The sequence below is a fragment of the Marmota flaviventris genome, chromosome 5 (genome assembly GCF_047511675.1).
Source record: "Marmota flaviventris isolate mMarFla1 chromosome 5, mMarFla1.hap1, whole genome shotgun sequence".
Lineage (NCBI taxonomy): Eukaryota > Metazoa > Chordata > Mammalia > Rodentia > Sciuridae > Marmota > Marmota flaviventris.
This window is the reverse complement of record NC_092502.1, coordinates 134,458,573-134,480,339: the sequence shown is the minus strand read 5'-3', so window position 1 is coordinate 134,480,339 and position 21,767 is coordinate 134,458,573. Positions and strand designations below refer to the sequence as shown.

At 33.8% G+C, this 21,767-nt stretch overlaps 1 protein-coding gene across 4 annotated transcripts in view; it reads left to right on the top strand.

Annotated features, from left to right (window-relative positions):
• The window catches only part of Cdh12 (cadherin 12), a 659,985-nt gene that overhangs the window by 608,691 nt on the left and 29,527 nt on the right, over positions 1 to 21,767 (top strand). For all 4 annotated transcript variants that reach the window (XM_071611883.1, XM_071611880.1, XM_071611881.1 and 1 more), the window contains 2 exons: positions 1,541 to 1,794; positions 20,718 to 20,854. In XM_071611883.1, coding sequence (XP_071467984.1) covers positions 1,541 to 1,794; positions 20,718 to 20,854 — 391 coding nt within the window. The remainder of the gene's footprint in view (positions 1 to 1,540; positions 1,795 to 20,717; positions 20,855 to 21,767) is intronic.

Here is a 21,767-nt window from a genome sequence, read left to right as displayed (position 1 = left end):
TTCTCAAAGCATGAGAGTCAAGCTTTAGATGGGTCAAAATATCATCATGGGATTATCCTCTATCTATGCTTTCTTAGATATTTCATTTCTAATCATGGGACCAGTGGCCATATTATCAATCTTATTTCTATTTGTTTTAAGAAAAATAAACATTTCTAACAGGAAAGTAATAAAAACTGAAGGAACTCAATGTTATATGTTAACAGGTATGACTAAATTATCAGAAAGTCAAAATCAATTATTTGCATAGAACAAAGATAAAAATAGGAACAAGAATATAATGAACTTGATAAAATAAAGGAAATAATTAAAGGGAAAATAAATGTATGTTCTCATGCATTAAAAATATTGTGAGGAGACTTACTTGATGCATATACAAGACTAATAACTGTTTTAACCATAGCAGATTCCATTGAATTGTGAGAGTTTTTGAATACATAAGTGATTTTTTTCTCTTTTTCTCAGAAGAAATACATAAAATAATACTCATGTCTTTAAAAGTGAAAATAAACCTCTTTTAGTTTCCTCTGCTGTGCTAGATAAAGGAACAGATGCTGACAAGGCAATTAGCAAATCATTGTGGTCACACTATAGGGAACTGCTTTAGCAAACAGAAACTTAAGAGTCCCCATATTCACTGTTAATGTTAAATTTGTGTTGTCTTAGTTTTTCCTTGGAGATTAGAAGTCTGAGTCATTATCCTTAAGCTTATCACTTAACAAAGCAACATAGTAGCACCATATTTCTGGAATACAGCATTTTCAGTTACTTTCATAATAAAACTAACATTTACAGTGAGGGTGAATGTAAGTAGTAGCAAGTTAAAATTGAGCATCACTGAAGATCTGGAAAATGACTTGTATGTTTGTGCCAATGCCTTCTTTAATTTGTTCATATATGTTGGAAGCCTGAATTCTTGGTGATACTTACTGACAATGCATGGGAGTACCCAGTATTTATATGCAGTTCTGGGAACACAAAAGACCAACACTCTTCATAATTACCATTGTGTGTGATTTTGAATCTTGATACAAATGTTTTCTAATAAAAAGACCTATTAATTCATAAGTATTTAAAAGAAAATTATACTAATGTCACAATAGGAAAAACGAGCTTAAAAACATATGTTGTTATGCCAAATTTACAAATGGAATCTAGAAATTTTCATTATACAATTCCATTTTTGTTCCATTTCTTTATCTCTGCTTGCTTCCACTAGATGTCAGTATTGGATAAGATGTGAGAAGTGCTTTCCTTAAACTATTAACTGATTTCAAACTGCTTTTATAAAATGTGTAACCCCTATCTAGTATGTATGCTTATAAGTACATTATGTAAATTTAATATGTGCAAAAGATTATGTTTATGAGATACCCAGAAAGTTTGACCTTGTGCTTTACTTACACACTAATTATAAAAGTGAGACATTTCAAAACCAGTATAATTAATACTAACTTGCATTGCTCTGAAATGATGCTCATGGTATATGCCACATTCGATACAAATGTAACACTTCACTTTGGATTTTTCCTCACTACAGCCTTTAGATTTTGAAACGAAGAAGGCATATACTTTTAAAGTAGAGGCCTCCAACCTTCACCTTGACCACCGGTTTCACTCTGCTGGCCCTTTCAAAGACACTGCTACAGTGAAGATCAGTGTTCTGGATGTAGATGAGCCACCCGTATTTAGCAAGCCACTTTACACCATGGAAGTTTATGAAGACACCCCTGTCGGGACCATCATTGGTGCTGTAACTGCACAAGACCTGGATGTGGGCAGTAGTGCTGTTAGGTAAGAATAAGAAATATTTTCTTTTTATGTGTCATGAAAACAAAACAAAGACAAACAAATAACAATTTTCTGACCAAAAGTGCATCATGATTTACATATAGAATATTATACTAGAAATTATATATAAGAATAGAGGAAATGCCGTAGGATTTGGACAAAACATCTGTATCAGTCCTCCTTGCAACATTTACCGCTGATAAGCTATTGGATATGTCACACAAACTAAAAAAATCTCAATTTTTAATCTATGAAAGATTTAATAAATGAAGCTCAAAGAATGATTTTCCAAATTAGTTAATTTAAGATACTTTCACAGTGCCTAGAATGTAGCAGCCATGTTATAATTATTTCAAAATTTCTGTCCCCAAAGTTAGTGTTTAAAAATGGATGGTTTTGTCATTTGCGATTTGAAAGCGATTTTTTTCTTGTTGTAGTGACTTTTCATTCTGAATGTGAGATTGAGACAATGGAAACACATTTAGTCAGTCCAAGAGTAAGATGAATTAAGGAATTGCCCAGAACCCAGACTTTGCACGGAGCTCCTCACTAATCTCTCTCTCTCTCTCTCTCTCCCCCTTCCTCTTTCCCTCCCTCCCATAAAGCTATAACTTACAATAGCACTGTGGAGGGATGATAAAATCCCTTTTTCCTTACATTGATCCTGCAATAAGATTGAGACTTCCTTCCATATTCTGTTGTTTGCTAACTGACCTTACAGGCCTTCAACTCTTGAGAACCAATAGAGAACAGCAATGAAAGCTATTCTGGACCAAATTAAGAAAACGTTATGTAGTCTTTTAAAACAAAAATACTCTATTGATATAGAAAGGAATAAACATATCTCTTAAGATTTTATGACATGTGGTAAGTAAATACCAAAAAATTGCATCATGTATTCAGTGCTAGAAAGCACATCACTGTAGACAGCACAATCTGAAGAAGTGGTTTGAAAGCATGTTTTTTTTTTTTTTTTTTTTTTTAATTGTATTCATCTGAATCTATCCCATGGGGTGCTCAGTCAGTTTAGGCTGTAGTCTTAGATTACCACAGACTGGGTGACTTAAACAATAAACATTAATTTCCCAGAGTTCTGGAGGCTGTAACTTTCAAAATCCAGGTGCCAGCAAGTCTGGTATCTGGTGAATATTTAGAAGATGGTGGTCATCTTCTTCAGTGGTCATGAGGCAGAAAGAGACAGAAAGTTCTCTGTGGTCCACTGTTTAAGAGCATGTGGGCCCCACTCACACAGCTTAATTACCACCATCTCTTAATACTATCATATTGGGGGTTCAGATTTTGTATCATGACTTAAGGGGGTAAGACGTTCACAAGCACTATGTCCTTAACATTCCATTCTGACCTACCAAGATTCTTGTTCTCACCTTCAAAATATGTTCATTCCATCCCCAGAGCTCCCAAAGTCTCAAATTATTCCAACATAATCATTTGAGTTAAAGTACAAAATCTCACCTAAATAATATCTAAACCAAATATGGTTGAGATTCAAGGTAAGATTCATGCTGAGGCAAAAATTCCCTCCAGCTATGAGCCAATGAAACCAAACAAGTTATGTGTTCCCAAAATACAATTCTGGGACCTATGTCAGACATCACCATTCAAAAAGGGAAAAACAGACAATGCAAAAGTGATGACAAGTCCTATGTGAATGTGGACTATAGCAGGCCAGATTCCCTTCAGCCCTAAGATTTAAGAATAATCCTTCTCTGGGTCAGTCCTCTGCCCTCCTGGACCACTGAGGCAGAGCTCCAAGCTTTTGCACTCACCAGGGTGCTAACATCACCCCTACTCCTGAGCAGGACTCTACACATGCTGTGGCTCTCTATGTTGGCCCTACCCATGTAGGAAGGTGGCCTCCCAGCCCTCTATTTGGCATCCTCACCCTTTGGCTCTATAGGCATTGATCTTGCACTGTGAAATCACTGGGAAGGCAGCCATGAACCTAGCCCTGGGAAGGTTGAATTATGTTGGAGTCCTTCTTCTTTTGAACTGAAGGAAAGCACATGTTCTCAGCTGAAGGTACTGTAGGGCTTCGGAAGTCTGAGAGTCTTCTTTCATTTTTCTCACTCTCTGCTTTCTTCAGTCCTTTTTGGCAGTGCTGCTGCTGCTGTGATGACATCTTTACTCCTGGCTTTTGTTGTTATGGTGGTTGGAGTCTGTTGTTCACACCCACAGGAATCCCTTTATCAAATGAGTAGTCTGCCAACCCCTACTGTGCTCTTCTCAACACACTTTCTCATGTTTTACTGTATGGATGAGCTATTTCCACATTTTAAGATTATGATTCCCACTGGCTTAACCATTCCATCTTTAGTTAATTTCCCTCCACATTTTGCTATAAGTAATTAGAATGAACCAAGTTTCTTCTCCAACACTTTGTGTAGAAAACTCAGCTAAATAGTAAGTTTCACACCTTGAAAGTTCTATGTTCCACAAAATGCTAGAATATGAACACACTTCCCCAAGTTCTTTGATCTTTGATAATAAATATCGCCTTTCCTCCAGTTCCTAGTATGTTCTTTATTTCTCTCTGAACTTCAACAGAATGGTTTTACCATCTACCTTCTACAACACTTGTTGGAGATTTTATACCTGTTCTCTAAGTAGACAGAAACTTTCTTTATACTTCTTTTCTTCTTTCTGTGCCTTATGCAGGATGACTCTGAATGCCCATAATTTATAGAAATGCAAAGGTCCCTAATCCCATCCATAAGAGTTTCACCTCTGAACCTAAATACTCCACAAAATGCTGACCTGTAATACCATTACATTACAGGTTAAAACATCAATATATATATATACAAGGGGAGCATGGCCACTCAGATCACAACAGATTCTTTATTTTATATAGCACATCTGTGATCAGGACAGAACTCTTAAAGAAGCACATCTGTCTCACAAAAAGGGAGCAAAATAATAGTAATGAGCATACCTTACTTTTCAGGTCAAGTACTGGCCAGTTTACTCATGGGGCTCAGGCTGTTTTTCTGCATGTCAACATTGCAACATGTTTCAGTTCCAGTTAATCTAAAGAGAATAAGTAGAAAATGCCTTGCAAACAAAATTATAGTTTTTTTTTTAAATAAATGTGTAAAGCTATTAAAGAAATACTGAAGATTGTAACAAAAAATAATGAAAACATTAAAAAAAAACACTGATTAAAACTCCCTACAGTTTAATAAAAGAGAATTGGGGTAATAGTCCAATTGCATATGTCGAAATCATATTCAATTTTTTAATTGTTGAATTACATGATGATACAAAAAACATTAACAAAAGTTGTCCTTCTAATGCAATACTTCAAAACCCTTTCACACAGAAAAATTTAAAGATTATATAAGTAGAACACATCCTTAGGTAAAGGGACAGTTTCAAACCCAGGAAAATTGTCAAATTCATGATCCTAGTGTGAGAAGGAAAAGAAGGATACATTTCAGAGAAATTATCCTGCACAAGTGGGCTTTCAAGTTTCATTGTTTATGTCATAGGAGTCATGTCAATGCCACTTTATGTTAAAGTCACACCCTAGTCTTTCTTCTAATGAGTAGTGCCTGCTTCCAAGATGAAGGTGGATCTAATTGATTCTGTGAGGAGTTGTCAGAAGGCAGAATTGTTTTGAAAACATGAAACTGGTCCATGTTCATGGAGTAAACAACAAACTTGAATCACGCCAGTTGTCGAAATATCCTGTTGAGTCATCTTCGTTTGGTATAAAAAAATGTTTGCTCACTTAACAATGATAGTGAAAATATGTTCTGAAAACTAAATATCAAATCTATAATTATTTGACACATTTGGGTACGATCTATTTGTTTTGTTTTTCTTTGTTTAACGTCTTTTCACAGTGTTACTATGCAAGGTAAAATTTAGTAGTGTTAATCTTTATCTCTGGATATTTTATTACTGCTATTATTATTATCATTATGACTGAGCACAGTAAAGCCAGAAGTAATACCATCACCAAGAACTAAACCAGCTTCAAAGAAAGATTGGTTTTGATTTTCTGCCTGGCAAACTTACCACACAGTTCCCTAGTATTCTTAGTTTAATTTGTAAATATTTTCCTCTTTGTTCTTCCAGCCTTTGCCTTTTAATGCACTCTTCTTCTGCCCCTAGTATTGTCTACCCTTTGTGGTAGAACTTGTTACAATAAAGGTCATAAAAATGATTTCTAGTGAGTCAAGTCTGACTGCAACAAGTGTACCTATTACTAGCTACTTTTTCAATACACCATAAATTTAATCAGATGGGCAAAAATACACATTTATTCACAAAGCACATGTGGGAAGAGATACAAAAGTGAGGCCAAGCTTCCCATATGGCATGCTAAGGCAACAGATAAAATTTATTTTAATTATTGATAAAATTGGATGGGAGATACTACATGTTCAAAAAATGTCCATTCTATTTTTTTTTTTTTTATCTTCCTTAGCAGGAATTTTGTGATGATTAAAAGAAGTGGTGGTATAAAATATTTATAGATTAATCTGCCACATTCTATGAGTTGCATATGTGATTTGTTACTTTTCCTTCAGCATATAAACTTCAGAAGGCCAGATACTGCTCTTCACTGGCTTTTTATCTATCTATCTATCTATCTATCTATTTATTTATGTTTGGAGTCAGGGTTCTACTATGTTGCCCAAGCTTTACCTAAATTCACAATTCTTCTTTCTCAGTCTTAATAGTCGCTGAGATATAATCACAATCCACCAAGCCCCTCTCTTCTGCATTGGTCTTGATTAGTACCACATACCTCAAACATTAATGTTATAATTTGTTCTAGAAATGTCACCCCATGAAGCAGTGGTTCCGAAGTAGGGCTTTTTGACAGTGATTAGGGCTAGAAGATAATTGGTGGATTAATATATTTAATGGAATAATAACTTGAATGGATTATTGGGTGGTAACTGTAGGCAGATGGGGCATAGCTAAAGGAAGTCTGGTTTCTGTATTTTATTATATATAATATAATACATATATTATATTATATTATATTATATTATATTATATTATATATAATTATAATATATATTTATTTAAAGAATGTATGCACTATAAGAATTTGTTATATATAAAGATATATGGTCATGATCCAGAAAAAATTGTATTGTATTATATTATATATATTGTATTGTATATAATATAATATTATATTATATATAATACAATACAGAATGTCACTGGAAGCCTGGTTCTTGTATTGTATTATATTATATATAACATCATATTACATATATATACAATTATAATAATATAATATATTTGTCTCTATGCCCTTCCTCCCTCCGTTTCCCTTCTTGCCCCTCAATTCTGACTGCCATGGGTTGTGTGACTTTCTTCGGCTACATCGAAAGTTCAGAGCAATGGAGTTGGCCAACCATAGACTGAAGTTTTAAAACTGTGATCCCAAAATAATTTTTTCTACTCTAAATTATTCTTGAGAGTTATTTTGCTCACAGCAATACCCCGCTGACTAATACAATTACCTAGAACATAGGGGTAGGTAAATAAATATTGGTTAAATTAATGACTTGATTTCTATATTACAAACTACAACCAAATAGCAAACTATTCATTTATAAATATTTTCTGTATGAAGCAAAAATCAAAATGATTAAATATTTTGTTTACAAATATAGAACGATACATGGGAAACTCAGTAATTGATTGATAGGACTTGCTTCCAAGAAACACTGCATATGTATTTTTTATGGATTATGACCATATATCTTTATATATAACAAATTCTTGTAGTGCATACATTCTTTAAATGATTCTAAGAATATATATATAATTAAAATTCACATTGCAAATACAAAGTAAAGAGATAAGGCTGCAGTTCTAAAAAGTATTAAATATTTTATGTCAATAAATATTTTATAAAGTTTTATAGGTACTAGTTTTCCTACTGATACCTATCTGAATCATCAGTATTTTAAAATAAAAAGTGGTCATGAAAACAGAAATAATTATCTTCTACTAACTGATAAAATATAATACAGGAAAAACTTACTAGAATCATAAAACCAACTGGACTCTAGAAAAGGAAGTATGTTTCAAGTTTACAATAAGAAACAAATAGTGTGTTGGTTTCTATGCCATAAACTATTCTTCATGGAATATTTTATTAAGTTAGGAACAGCTAACTATTTACAATAGTTAAAACTAAGTTCCACTAAAAGATATATTATGAATTCTTACATCACTTGAAAACCTGCAGAATCAAATGAGCAGAAACAACTCCAAAAATGTTTAATGAAAAACATAAAGATATTGTGTACAAATATTGGTGGACCAAAGAGAAAAAGCAGACAGGACTTGATTTGAAATACTTCAAAGGAACTCAAGGCAAACCAAGCATTAAAGGGGACACTGAATTTAGAAACTGCAGTAACAGCTGAATGTGTTAATCTCTGGGGAGTTTGCCTTATTTGAATTTGTCACAACTATGCTATCCTTAGGATTTAGGACCCTCAAGAGAATTATTTTTCTGAAATTGGTTTTTGTATGAAGTCTACTTGCAAATATGCTGATGGCATTTAGCTTTCATTAACTGCATTTATAGAAGCTAAGAACAGAGAATTATTTTACACAAAGGGAAAAAAAGAGTGGGGGAGGAAAGAAATTTTTCTGAGAAGAGATTGATCAAACTGCTTTTTGCTATGACAATAGAGCATAAGTTCTATAAATATAATATCAAAATTCTCATGTATGTAAGCCCTTAAGAAAAAAAGGTCAACACACACACACACACACCTCTGCTTATGATAGATTTGGAAAAATGCCCTTGCATATATACATATGCATATGCATACTACATTTTATTAATAACATTGCATTACATATTAGGATACATGTTTTACTTCCAAAAATATTAACTTTGCATATTCATTTAAAGCTTGTTCAATAAAGTATTGAATCAAGTAGGTTTTCACTTGCACATTTTGGGGGTTATTGTTAAATAGTACCATGTTAGTCAGCTCTTCATCACAGTCACAGAATACATGAGAAAAATAAACTTAAATGAAAGATGGCTTATTTGGGCTTATGGTTTCAGTTCACAGGTTCTTGGCCAAGATGCTTTTGATTTGTGGCATCTCAGTATCTTATGCAGTGGAAAAGTGGGGCATAGAAGGTCTGTCCACCTCTGGGTGACCAGAAAACCAAAGAAAAAAAGTTCTGCTCTCACTATCCCTGTCATAGTCTTGCTCCCAATGATGGAGGTAACTTCCTTCCACTAGGCTCTGCCTCTTAAATGTTCTTCCAGTAATTTGGAATTGGCAATGAAATATGCATATCATTTTGGTACCTGTGAAAGCAGAAGTCTAGGATGAATGAAAAGAAGTGGAGTATAAGAAACTATTTTAGTGATAGGAAATGTGATTTTTTGAACAATAAAAAAGTGGTGCTAAATCATGTCTTCATAATTGTTCAAATACATTTTAAAACTTATCAGTGATTTGATTTTCATAACTGTAATCTCACCTAATCTCTTTGGGTAACCATTGCTTGTAAACTCAGCAGGAACCAGCCCCTGGGAGACAATTAGGTATACTTGTTGTAGACATGCTCTTATCATGTTATTGGTCCTTCCGAATCTTGCTCATATAACATATTTCTAGTTGACAATACTAAAGGACAACAACACTCTTACAAGCATGCATTGCTTATTTTGTTTTCACTAGGGAAAAACATTCTGTTCCCTCAAAACTTATATCCAAATAAGGATTTATTTATATTGGTAGCAAGTGACTATCAACATATAATGATATCATCATATTTAATTTGTACTAGTTCTGGGATGTGCACGTCTCACATCACACACAATAGAATAGCTAATATTATTTTACAGAGAGAGAAATCAAGTTCCCAGAAGATCAAATCATGTCTTCAGGAAGGATGGCAAAAGATTTGAAGAAATACAGCTAGATTCCCAAGTTCTCATTATTATAAGCCTTGGAACTAGATAGCCAATTAATTTGCTTTTATTTACAAAGAAATTTTATATTAGTTTAGTAATACATTAAATTATGCCGTGTCACTATAGTGGGAAGAATGGTGATTTATTTCAGAGGCTAACCTGTTTTGCCTTAGATAACTCCTCAAGAGTTCAGACCACCCAGGTGAACATGGGATGCATCATGGACCTGAATTGCTAAGCTTTCCTTTTGCTAGTGGTTCAGGTTACTTGCTTTATCTCCAAGTGCTGAGGGAGCACACATTTAACAAAAACCCTTTCCATTCTCTTTCTTTTCTTTCTTTCTTTCTTTTTTTTTTTTTTTTTTGTGTGTGTGTGTGTGCAGGGTGGTGGTAACAGGGATTGAACTCAGAGGCACTCAACCACTGAGACACATCCCCAGCCCTATTTTGTATTTTATTTAGAGATAGGAGTTGCTTAGTGCCTCACCTTTGCTGAGACTGGCTTTAACTTTGTGCTCCTCTTGCCTCAGCCTCTTGAGCTGCTGGGATTATGGGTGTGTGCCACAACACTTGGCTCCATTCATTCTCTCTATAATTTCTTCAGTTGCTTTTGGAGAATAGTTCTTTTGTCACACTAACTTGAAATTGTGTATGTATGTGTTTTGGCTATAATACTTAGTTATTTTAAATGCATAGTAAATAATCATCATATATTTTCCTGAAAAAATACTGTAACAGTCAATAATCATTAGAAAATTAAAGAAATTAGTCCATTAAATAAGCTGTCATAAACCATTCAATGAGTTATTAGAATGTGAATAATTTTAATGTAAATTAACTAAAGAGTACACATGTCTAGTTGTAGGAAATCAAGCTTACTTAGAAGAAATAAAAGATTCTTTAAAACATAATATAAGCTTTTAAGACACAAATGGTAAATAGCTTTAGATAAAATAGCAAACATATTCAGACCATTTACCATGGCTCCTAGAAACAGTAAATAAAATTAATGATGACCTGAACAAACATATACTACTTCAAGGCAGTAATATGAAGTAGTTATGATGAAGCTATCTGGAAAGTACTTCAGGATAAGTATGTTTAACACTCATTGATATAAATTAAGAAATTCCATGTCTAGCCTCTGGCCTGGATATTGTTAATAAGAGCAGTCAGATGTTCTTATAAAATAATACAGTGCACCCATGTAAGTACAAGGCCCTATGACTGAACAGGGAACTCACTGATGAACTCTAATGAAAGGAACTTCTTATGTACTCAACAAAACAAAATACAAAACTCTTGTTTTGCTATTTTCATTTTAGAGAAACCACCATTAACATCAATTCAAATATGTAGGTTAGACAAAAGAAATAACACAGGAGTATTTTGTAGGAAAGAAGTGATGGATGTCACTCATAAGGACTTGAGGACCCTTCATGGGAACAACAGGAGCAAAGGCAAAATGTGCATTTAGTGCTGCAGGGAATTCAGAAAATAGCTGGATTGAATTGAGAACCACGGCCCAATGAAGGATGCAGAAGATCCAGAGTTAGAAATATTTCTAGGGATGAGATGCCTACATTTATTAAGCACATTCTTTATTTGTATTATCAAACCCTGCTATCTGTATGTTTCAATACATAACAAAACTGAGAATCTGTGTTTTATATTCAAGATATCAAGTTCAGAACCCAAGCTCAGTATTGGTGTAAACCACATTTTCCACTATTACAGCAAGCTGCTTCAAGGTCTCAACAAATTGAACAAAAGGTCACATATAAAGCTCTGGGAACAGATGATGTTTTCTTTAAAGAAAAAAAAAATCTTTCTCTGAGAGTATCTAAAGACAAAATACATGGTCCACATAGAAAAAGAGAATGGCAGAGTACAGGGGAGTCTGAACACTGACATGCAGATGTATAAAAAGATTTATAGTTAGAATACAGTGTGTGACTGTTTAAGAAAAAAACAAACAACAACAACAACAACTAAAACAGGCCTGTCATCTTGGTGCACAACTGTAATCACAGGTACTCAGGAGGCAGAGGCAGGAGGATGGCAATTTTGAAGCCATTCTGGACAATTTAGTGAGACCCTGTCTTAACTTAAAAGGAATGAAAATATAGTTCATATAGTTCAATGGTAAAGCACCTCTGGGTTCAATCCTCAATACCAAAAAAAAAAAAAAAAAAGGAAAGTATGAGAAAATTAAAGGAAAATGAATACATAACAAATATAATTTTAGGGGTTGGGGATGTGGCTCAAGCGGTAGCGCGCTTGCCTGGCATGCCTGCGGCCCGGGTTCAATCCTCAGCACCATATACAAACAAAGATGTCGTGTCCGCCGAAAACTAAAAAATAAATATGAAAATTCTCTCTCTCTCTAAAAAAAACAAATATAATTTTAATGACACTTATTTTATATTTATACCTCTTTAGACACCTATTCTAAGCATATTACTTATATCCAAATGAGAAATTTAAACAAAGAAGTGAAACATCTGTGTGTGTGTGTGTGTGCGTGTGTGTGTGTTACTCTCTAATACTCTCTTGAACCCAGGGTGTTTTTACAACTAAGCTATGTCCCTAGTTCTTTTTATTTTATTTTGATACAAGGTTTCAGTGAATTTCCTGGGCTGGCCTGAAACTTACAATCCTCCTTCCTTAGCCTCCCCTTTCACTGTGTCCCACGTCCCAGCAAGAGTGCTAACTATTTAACCATTCTAACTTTATAATGTGTTTAGTTTGTCATTAAACATCTAAAACAAACAATCAACTATCCAAACTGAGATACAACTTTAAATTTATTAAGAAAAATTAAAAATAAGGAGAAATATAAGATAAAGAAATAAATAAATGAAAGAAATAAAGATCTCAGTGTTTATATGAACCTTTTTAAACTTATGTTTGTCTAAAAAGGTTCATATAAACACTGAGATCTCTAAGAAAAAAGTTTAAAGCTTAATTGTTATTGTTAAGGAAGCAATTACACTCCGAGTGTTGATGTATATGGCTGAAGTTTTCAGTAAAATGTTTCTGCAAATAGATTCAATTGACTTTCATTTCATTAGCTGCCCAAAGACAAAAGCAGCAGCAGCAACAACAACAACAAAATATTAGCAACTTAGAGGAGATAAGAATGAAGAGATTTTGATATATAATTATTACCTAAACAAAAGACTATTTCCTACATTGACCTGAATCATTATTTTTACATTTTATTACCTAAGTATAAGATGTAATAGTTTTAGTATAGTTCTATACCATCAAGTACTTTTTACAAAATGTTTTGAGAATTAGGACAGGGTCAAAGTTAGCATTTCCATTAACTCAGAGGAAGTTATTTAAGTAAATTAAAAGAAACAATTTTAAGGGGAATGCTTACCTAATGAAGAGAATAAAAGTTTTTGAGGCATTTCTAAAAACTCATTTACAGAGAAGTAATAAAAACTGTACTCTATCAGGTAGCCTTCACAGTCAGGTTACTGTTTTAGTTTTTTTTTTTTTTTTTTATTTCTATTCAATTGTTAAACCAGTTTTCTTTGCAATAGTTATTGAATAATTGTATGAATTGTTTCATATATCATAAGTATCTAGTTTTTCATTTAAATCTCATCTATTACTGAGTAAGTAGAAGATGGTACAAACATACTTTATAGTTATGTCTCTTGTTCATTAAAAAGGGTGTGTTTAAACAAATTATACGTTCAGGTTACACTGCTGGGATTAGTTGCAAGTAAATATCAATCTATCCTTAGATTTTATGAAGACTCTTGGAAACTCAAAGTGTATGATGGTTGTCTCTAGGAAGTTGTATCTCCTGAAAAGCCCTTCTATATTTAGAAACTATGCCATGTCTTTTTGGAAATGTTCAAAAATTATAATTGTGGTTTCATTGTCAGTTAGATCATGGCAGTTTTTTTTTTTTTTTTCTGCTACTGGTCTCCCAGTTGTTATATTGAGTAAAATATCACAATAAAAAATGATAGCTCTTGTTCAACATTTATTCTTTCATTGGGCACAGGATTCAGTCAGTCATGTAAAGGCAGGGCATCAGGAAAATACTAGTCCGTATAAGTTTCAGCCATATTCCAGAAGTCAGAGGGCTTCCTCATAGGAGAGCATCCAGAGAAAAGGGGTACCAAATCTCACAAGGGGACAATCTAAAATCTAGATGACATAAAATGGTGAATGAGAGCCAAACACAGAAACCATTTATAATATAGAGCCTGAGAATCGGTGCTCATGGTTTGTATTTGAGAGATTTGTGTGGAGCTTTGTAGTTCAGGTATTTTAAAGTTGAAGATAATGTATAGCATAACTTGATGCTAGAACTAAGCATAAGTTTGTGGGTATGGAAGGATATTTTATCTGGAAATTAAATGAAATAATGTGGACAGACAGAGGAAAGGGAAAACACACACACACAAACACACAGTGCAAGTTGACACGTGTGATTCTGGGTCTAAGCAACACATTTTATCTTTTTAACAATACAATTACACAGTCAGGTACATATTATTTTCCAAATTTTGTAGAAATTAAGAATAGTGTGCATTAGAAAGAAAGATTCTACACCTAACTGTAAAAAGAATGAGTGGTATTTTACATCACTCATTCTGTCCAGAAAATAAGTGTTCTTCAAACTATTTCATTGCATTTCAGTAATAGTTAATTTATGCAGTGCACTTATATGTCAGTGTCAGACTGAGCAAAGTAAATGAAATTTGCTTACTATGGTAACAAGATACAGGATGCTATAGACACATTATTATTTATTTAGAGGTTTTATTTGTTTTGTAGACTGAATTTAAGGCCTTGTGCATTCTAGGGAAATACTATATTACTGAGTTAAGCCCCAAGCCTGACATATTATTTTATGCATACATTATACAAATCATTGAATATTTAATATGTTGTCAAAAAACTTAAAATGTATGTAATTACCTACACAAAGTTGTATTTCTGTTTGAATCAAATTTGTAAATTATGACATGTCTCCAAGTATTAAGTATAAGTAAAATGGTAAATTTTTATTTTGTCTGGGAATGTGAAGTTTTTTCTGGGATTTAGGAATTTGAGTATTAAAGCTAATAAATTCTTCTGCAAATCAGAAAAATAAATTGGTTTTCCTGAATAAGACATGTTAAAATGTCTTGTTGCCTTCTAGTGGAAATATTTAGCTGTCATATAAACTGGAAGAATCGTTTCTATGCATCAAATTAAGTGCAAAATATAAGTTGCAAGTTGTCTGTGGAGATTACTATCCCAGGCAGTTGGTAACAGAAAGATGAACAAAACTAGTCTCTACTTTTACATAATTTAAAAGGCAGTGGGAAAGAAAGGAGGTTGAATCACCTACAGGAAATATATACAAGCTATGTTATCTTATTTGGAATCTACGTATTAATTGAATATTACATTGCATGCAAGAAAGATGTTCACATTGCCAAGATGGGTAGAGACTCAAATAATGAAATATTTTAAAATAAAATGCAGGTTAAGTGCAATATAAAGGAAGAAAAGAATTGTAAGAATTGATGGAGATTCCACTTAATGAATGGCCAATGTGGAACTCTGCAGAGGCATTCCTTGGTAAAACAAATAAACAAATAAATTTTTTTTAAAAAATATGATCAAAATAAAAAACAATCATTTACTGTCTCTCAAAACTTTTCTAAAGGCTAACAGCACAAGAAGAACTATTTACTCAAGTAAGTCAACAAAAATTTGTGAAAAGCAACAGACTTTGGCAGTGGACCCAAACCCACTACCTCCCCCCTTACTATGTCCCAGCTACCTTGGTGGAAATGCCTGCCCTGGGTATGTGTGGTTGAAGAGACATGTCTTCCCTCTCTTCAGTAGCCAATCAAGAGATTATGGTTTGCTAGGAGGGACAGGCTGCCAATATTTCTCATCCCCTCCACCTGCAGGTTTCAGAAGCTAAATTCCTAGTGAGTGTGACTAAGAGACCAGTAGAATCTCTCCTCCACTCAGTACCACACACAGCTGGAGGTTCTACCCCAGTAAAGACTAATAATGTGGGGCCCAAACACCCTGAACAATGAGAGGCAGAACAGGAGGTCCACAGGCTGCTGTCTTCACCCAATGCCTAGAGCACTGGCTCAGAGAATTTGCCCAGGCTGAAACAGAGTCCTTGAGAACCCAGAGCTCTTCTCCAATTACTTGCTTTTATTAAGCCTTAATAGACATATTTCATAATTATTACCATATTTTATTAGACTTGTGACATAGATACATAAAGGTTGGTGTAAATATGTTTATACCATATTTAATAAAAAGCACATAGATATATAGGATCAATATTTCTAGATAGTACTGGAATTCAGTTAGGGAATTTGAATCTGATAAGATGTATATGGTCAAACCTCAGAATAGGTATAAGAAAAAATAAATGAATGAAAAAAAAGTATAAGGATTTATATCACAATGCAAAATATTCACTTAATGAAAAAGAAAACAGTAGAGAAGGAATAGAGGAAAAAAGAAACAAAACTTATGGAAAAAAAAAAAAAACTGGCAAATGCAGATTCAATATTAGTTCAAAGACCTTATATGTAAAAGGAATAAACAATCTAATCAAAAGGCAGAAAATATAAACTACATAAAATCTGATGAAACGTGATTTGTATGATTATAAATTTCTGGTGGCAAAGTTAGCCAATTTGAGTCCTTGGTTCTGTGCAAATGGCCACGCATTTTTTTTTTTTTTTCAACATTTTGTAGCAAGTAACTACCCTAGGCAACCTTACTTCTTTGGGCCTCACAAATGTCTCAACCCTTTTTTTATAGAAAACACACTTATATCATTTTGCAGTATATCCCATCTATCCCTCAGTGAATCTGATACTGTGGGACTTCAAAGGTCATAGATAGGGGAAGGGCTCAGGGATATTGATCTTGGAGAGCCGAGAAAGTTTATGCCTATCAGACTGGGCCTGCCACGGAGTGTGGGGCAATATGAAAGTTGGTGAAGTGAAGTCAGTCTGTAAACACAGATTAATTGACCCTGAGAAAACATTCAGTCAGTGACCTTTCTTGGTAAGGGGGTCTCCTTCTGCCACTTAGCATACGATTTCAATAAAAGTTAGCTTTTTCATTGCTGTGACTTAAAGATCTGATAAAAACAATTTTACAGGAGGAAAAGATTATTTGAGGACTCACAGTTGCAGGGGTCCTGTCCATAGACAGCCTGTTCTATTCCTTATGCCTCGAGGTTAGGTAGAACATTATATGAAAAGAGTGTGACAGTGGGAAGCAGCTCACATGATGATGAAAAAGAAAAGAGAGAGATTCCGTTTAGCAAATACAAAATACATACCCCAAAGACATCCCGTGTCCTCCATACATACCCTACCTGCCTTTAGTTACCACTTAGCTAATTCCACCAGGGGATTAACTCACTGATTGGATTCAGACTCTCATAGCCTCATCATTTCTTCTCTAAACCTTCTTGCATTTCTTCACACATAATATTTTGGGCAATACCTAATATCTAAACCATAAAAAAGTTAAAGCCACTATTTTTGACTTGTAGTTTCCCATAGGCTGGGCATCAGAATTGCCTAAAATTACAGGGAACTCACCTCTGTTTATTTTGACTTTATTCTGAGATTAAGTGTGTGAGTAAGTATTTATTTCTGGACTAACCAAATTGTTAACATTAACTTTAACAATATTGGAACAAATTAGTTGTCTTTGATTTTGGAAAACATGTAAGTATTTAGGATCCAGGGGATATGAAACCTGTAAGGTGCTCTCAAATATGTCTGTTAAAACATTAATACATGTGTGTACATGAAGTTAAAAATGAATGTGGAAAGTATTAACAAGTAATATATTGGAGAGGTATTCTAAAATGTTCTTAGAAATGTATGATAAATTTAAATTTAAAAATAATATAAAGTACTGGTTCTTGTCTGTCACATTGGAGAGTACCTAATATAAATCATGCACCAAGGTCTACCTACACAAGAACAAATAACTTTTAAACAGGAGGCAAGAGAATGTCTTTTATCATTAAAAACTCCTCAGGGACAGAATTATTTTATTCCTTGACCCCATCACAATTTTTATCCATAAAAATGAAATTTCCAGAAAATTAAACACATAACAATATATAGAGTTAATAAATTTAAAATATTTTCTAAAAACTACCACATTCTTGCACAACATTCATGATACCTAAAATGAATGAATTTTATGGATGAAGTGGGTGAATTTTTTAGCATGTAAATTATATCTCAATAAAGTTTATGGAAGGTGAAGTACATTTTAGCAAAGTGGGAACTTACTGGAGCAAGTTCCAAAATCGCCCACAGTGTGTACTATTTCCTGAGGAAACCCCTTATAAATGTTTACAGTTCTAATATAAACATATTTGCTTTAAGTATCTGAAATCTGTGTTTATATATGTTCTCTTCTTCAGTCCTACCTATTCCCTCAAAACATAACAAGTAATTCTGTCACCCCTGCACGTGCCCATTTCTACCAATTTAAAGTCAGCTAATGTATCTTGTGTCTTCTTTGGGCTCCAAGTGTCCCTACTTGTCCTCATCACTCCTCAAAGCCTGTTGAATCAAGTCTCTTTACAACCCTGCTTACTCTCTGTCTTTTGGCAAGATTCTGGAGATCCAGAAATGCTCACAGTCTCATCCTCTTTAAATACATCCAACAAGTTACTTTTCTAGGGATTAAATGTAAGCCCCAGTGACCCTGCTCAGCAGTGTTGATCTCCCTTAGCATGTGGCCTACCTCCTTAATAGTATGTGTAAGGCCTTCTTTGAACTAAATCATTCATCTTGTCATTACTGTTCCTCTCAAGTATTTTCTGTAGCAATTACTAACAATGTATAATTCTCCATACTACTTTCACAGGTCTGCTAGTGTGGTTGCATTGCTCTCTAAAATACCATCTTTTCCCCTTCACTTTGGTTATTTCAGTCTCTTTTTCAGGATCATTCCTCCATATCCTTCTAGTGCCACCAAACATCATGCACAGGATGTCTTGCCTGAATCATTTGATTTTACACTTGTTGCCTTTTCTTGGCTCTCCTATGGTCTTCCCTATCCCTCTATCAGTCATTAAGATCATGTGTTGATATGTGTAACCCCAACTCTTGTTCATTTTACTTCATTATCATGTTTCAACTCTAGCAAGGTGTCTACTGCATGGTGTACACTCAGCAAATATAATGAGTTGCATGATTGAGCATAGTATGCATTGATAATTCTTTTCAAAATGCTAGCTGATAAACACATTCAGTCATCACAATTTTCTTCTTCAATTAAGCATATATTTAGTTGAATAGAAGTACTTAAAAGGACTATTGTGAGACAATGTTTTCTTGTTCAAAAAAGAACATGCTACAGAGAGAATTAGACTTATTATATCCTCATGCTTCCTGACTTTTAAATGTAGCTTATCTTCATTTATATTTTTGAGAGCATTCCTATAAGACAAGCTATTACACTGAAATCACATGGCTTCAATGCATTCTCACACCTCAAATCAACAGCCGTGATATAAAAAGATTAATAGCACGGTTTATACCCTGTTCCATTACATTCAGTAACTTCAGGTGGGAAAATCAATTACTAACAAATATTGACAAGTTAAGTTTATAAATCTCATTTGTAAAGGCAAACAAGTTTTGATCTCTGACTGCAGTGACATGAGAACTACAAACTTATCAGAATAATAACAAGCTTGCCAGAATAATAACCTGCTCTTTGGAGATACACTTCCCTTAACTGACTTTTCATGATGAACACAGGATCACTTTTTGTGGCATGGGTATTTCAATGGGCCAGCTGCAATAATGTCACCTGCTCTCAGCCACTGTTATGAACCTATCTTTTGTTCCCCTGCCAGAAACATAATGTTGGTAAATGTTCTGTGCGTCACACCATATGATTAGCAGAACTCTTCCTTATAATATCCCTTGTCAATTTGGTAATAATACAGAGTGATGATCATATGGGGATCATTACTGACTTGTTCAAATATCAGCATAAAACATTGAATCTATGTAAACTTGGACAAATTCTTTCTTGTTTCAATGGTTTCATTTCTATAATTTCATAAGTGGAGAGATTGATAATATATTTTATAGCTACTGTATGAATTAATTATAATATTTATCAACATCTAGAGAAATATGGCAAGCTTTAAAAATGCTAACTCTTGTTATTATAATTGATAACATATCAGTTCATGTGTTCACCATTTCCTAACAACTTAAGTGAATGCAATTTCTGTTTTGTTATTCATTTTCTTGGATGTTCTACTCCTATTGCTTCACATAAGTCAGCAACATTTATTACCAAATATGTCAGATAATAAAAACAATAAAAAGACATCATTAGCCAAGGTCACCACTTCTTTTTGAAAGTTGTCCTGACATATAGTATAATAAAACAGCAATGGCTCTTTTATGTTTGTATAAAGAAAAATATTTTTGTACAGTCACCAAATTGTCAAAGTTTTTCCTTCATTTTCCATAATGTGATTTTTCCCCTGTCTATGTTAACATCAAGATTCTACCTCAGTTCTGGCATAGATTTTTGTTGTTGTTTCCAGAAGTCTCCCTCATCCAAAGCCCTTTCACAGCCACTGTTAAGGATTTTTTTTTTTTTTTTACTGCTCAAAAAAGTTTAATATTCAGCAGGTTAAGGAAACCCATGGTCAGCTTTAGAATTTCGGTCTCTGCTGAGCTTTCAAGGTGTCAAGACCCTAAAATAATATGAACAGCAGGAGTACTAAATCTTTCATTATTTCCAGTTTCCCCTTGAGCATACTGACTTTTCAATAAAGAAGCTGTCATTTACACTCTTCTTTATTGCAAGGTAGGTAATAGCTACAGGGAGAAAATAAGGAACTGTGTCAAGTTAGCCTAACTGCCATTATGATTAATGTGTAATCATTGCACATTTGCATTTACTCTTTTCACATGCAGGTACTTCATAGATTGGAAGAGTGATGGGGACAGCTACTTTACAATAGATGGAACAGAAGGAACCATCGCCACTAATGAATTGCTAGACAGAGAAAGCACTGCACAGTATAATTTCTCCATAATTGCGAGTAAAGTTAGTAAGTATGGCATGGACAGAATCAATGTTATACCGCAGTTCTTTGGATTTAACACTTTTAAATGAGTCCCTGCTGAGATGTTTTTCATTTTTGCAATGACAGCTGAGTGGTCTCCCAGGGAAACTCAGAAACCTGTTCCTTTTCCTCCTAGCATAAGTCCAGAGATATTGTGACAGCTGCCAATGAGCCCTGTTTGCAGGATCACATGAATACCTAGAAAAGCATTTCATTGTGAGGTCTCATCGTTTTCGCTCTGTACTCTCAAAAAGTCACCAGAGTGACAGCTTTTCTGCCATGCATGATCCTTGTGTCTATATCACTAAGAGTTTCATAGGCTGGTCAAGAAGAAATAATAATCAAATAAAATTACTCACTCTAAAATATTTTTTTAAATCAAGAAGAGCATTTAAAAAATCATCTCCCTGTCTCTGTCCTGTAACTAGAATATATTTTTAATGAATGTTACTGTGGAATACACTTTTAAGTGCAATTCTGCAAAGAGCTGCAGAGAATCCCTAGAATTGTTTGTAATTGTTCCTTGTGTTGATTTTGTTGATTTCTGCTTGGTCCAAAATAGAATCCTGTCAACTGAGCTTAATTGTAGTTCTTACGGTTTAACAGTATAATAGAGAATGTGATAAAAATTTCTTTAAGTAATCAATTAGAGTGGAAATGTGACAATTGACTCTTTTTACTTGGTTGTTTTCAACAGAAATGCATTTCCCTAGTTCTTCTGCTTATGATTTCCTAAAAGTTTTGGAAAATCCCTTCTAAGTATCTTTCATTTTGTTTTCTCATTTGTTTTGTGCATCTGGTGCAAATTTATAACACTTTTGCAGCTAATTTCACCTTTCAGATCAGAAAGAAGCTATGAATAGTTCTGTGGAGGGGTTTTGATCAGTCTCAACTCGTT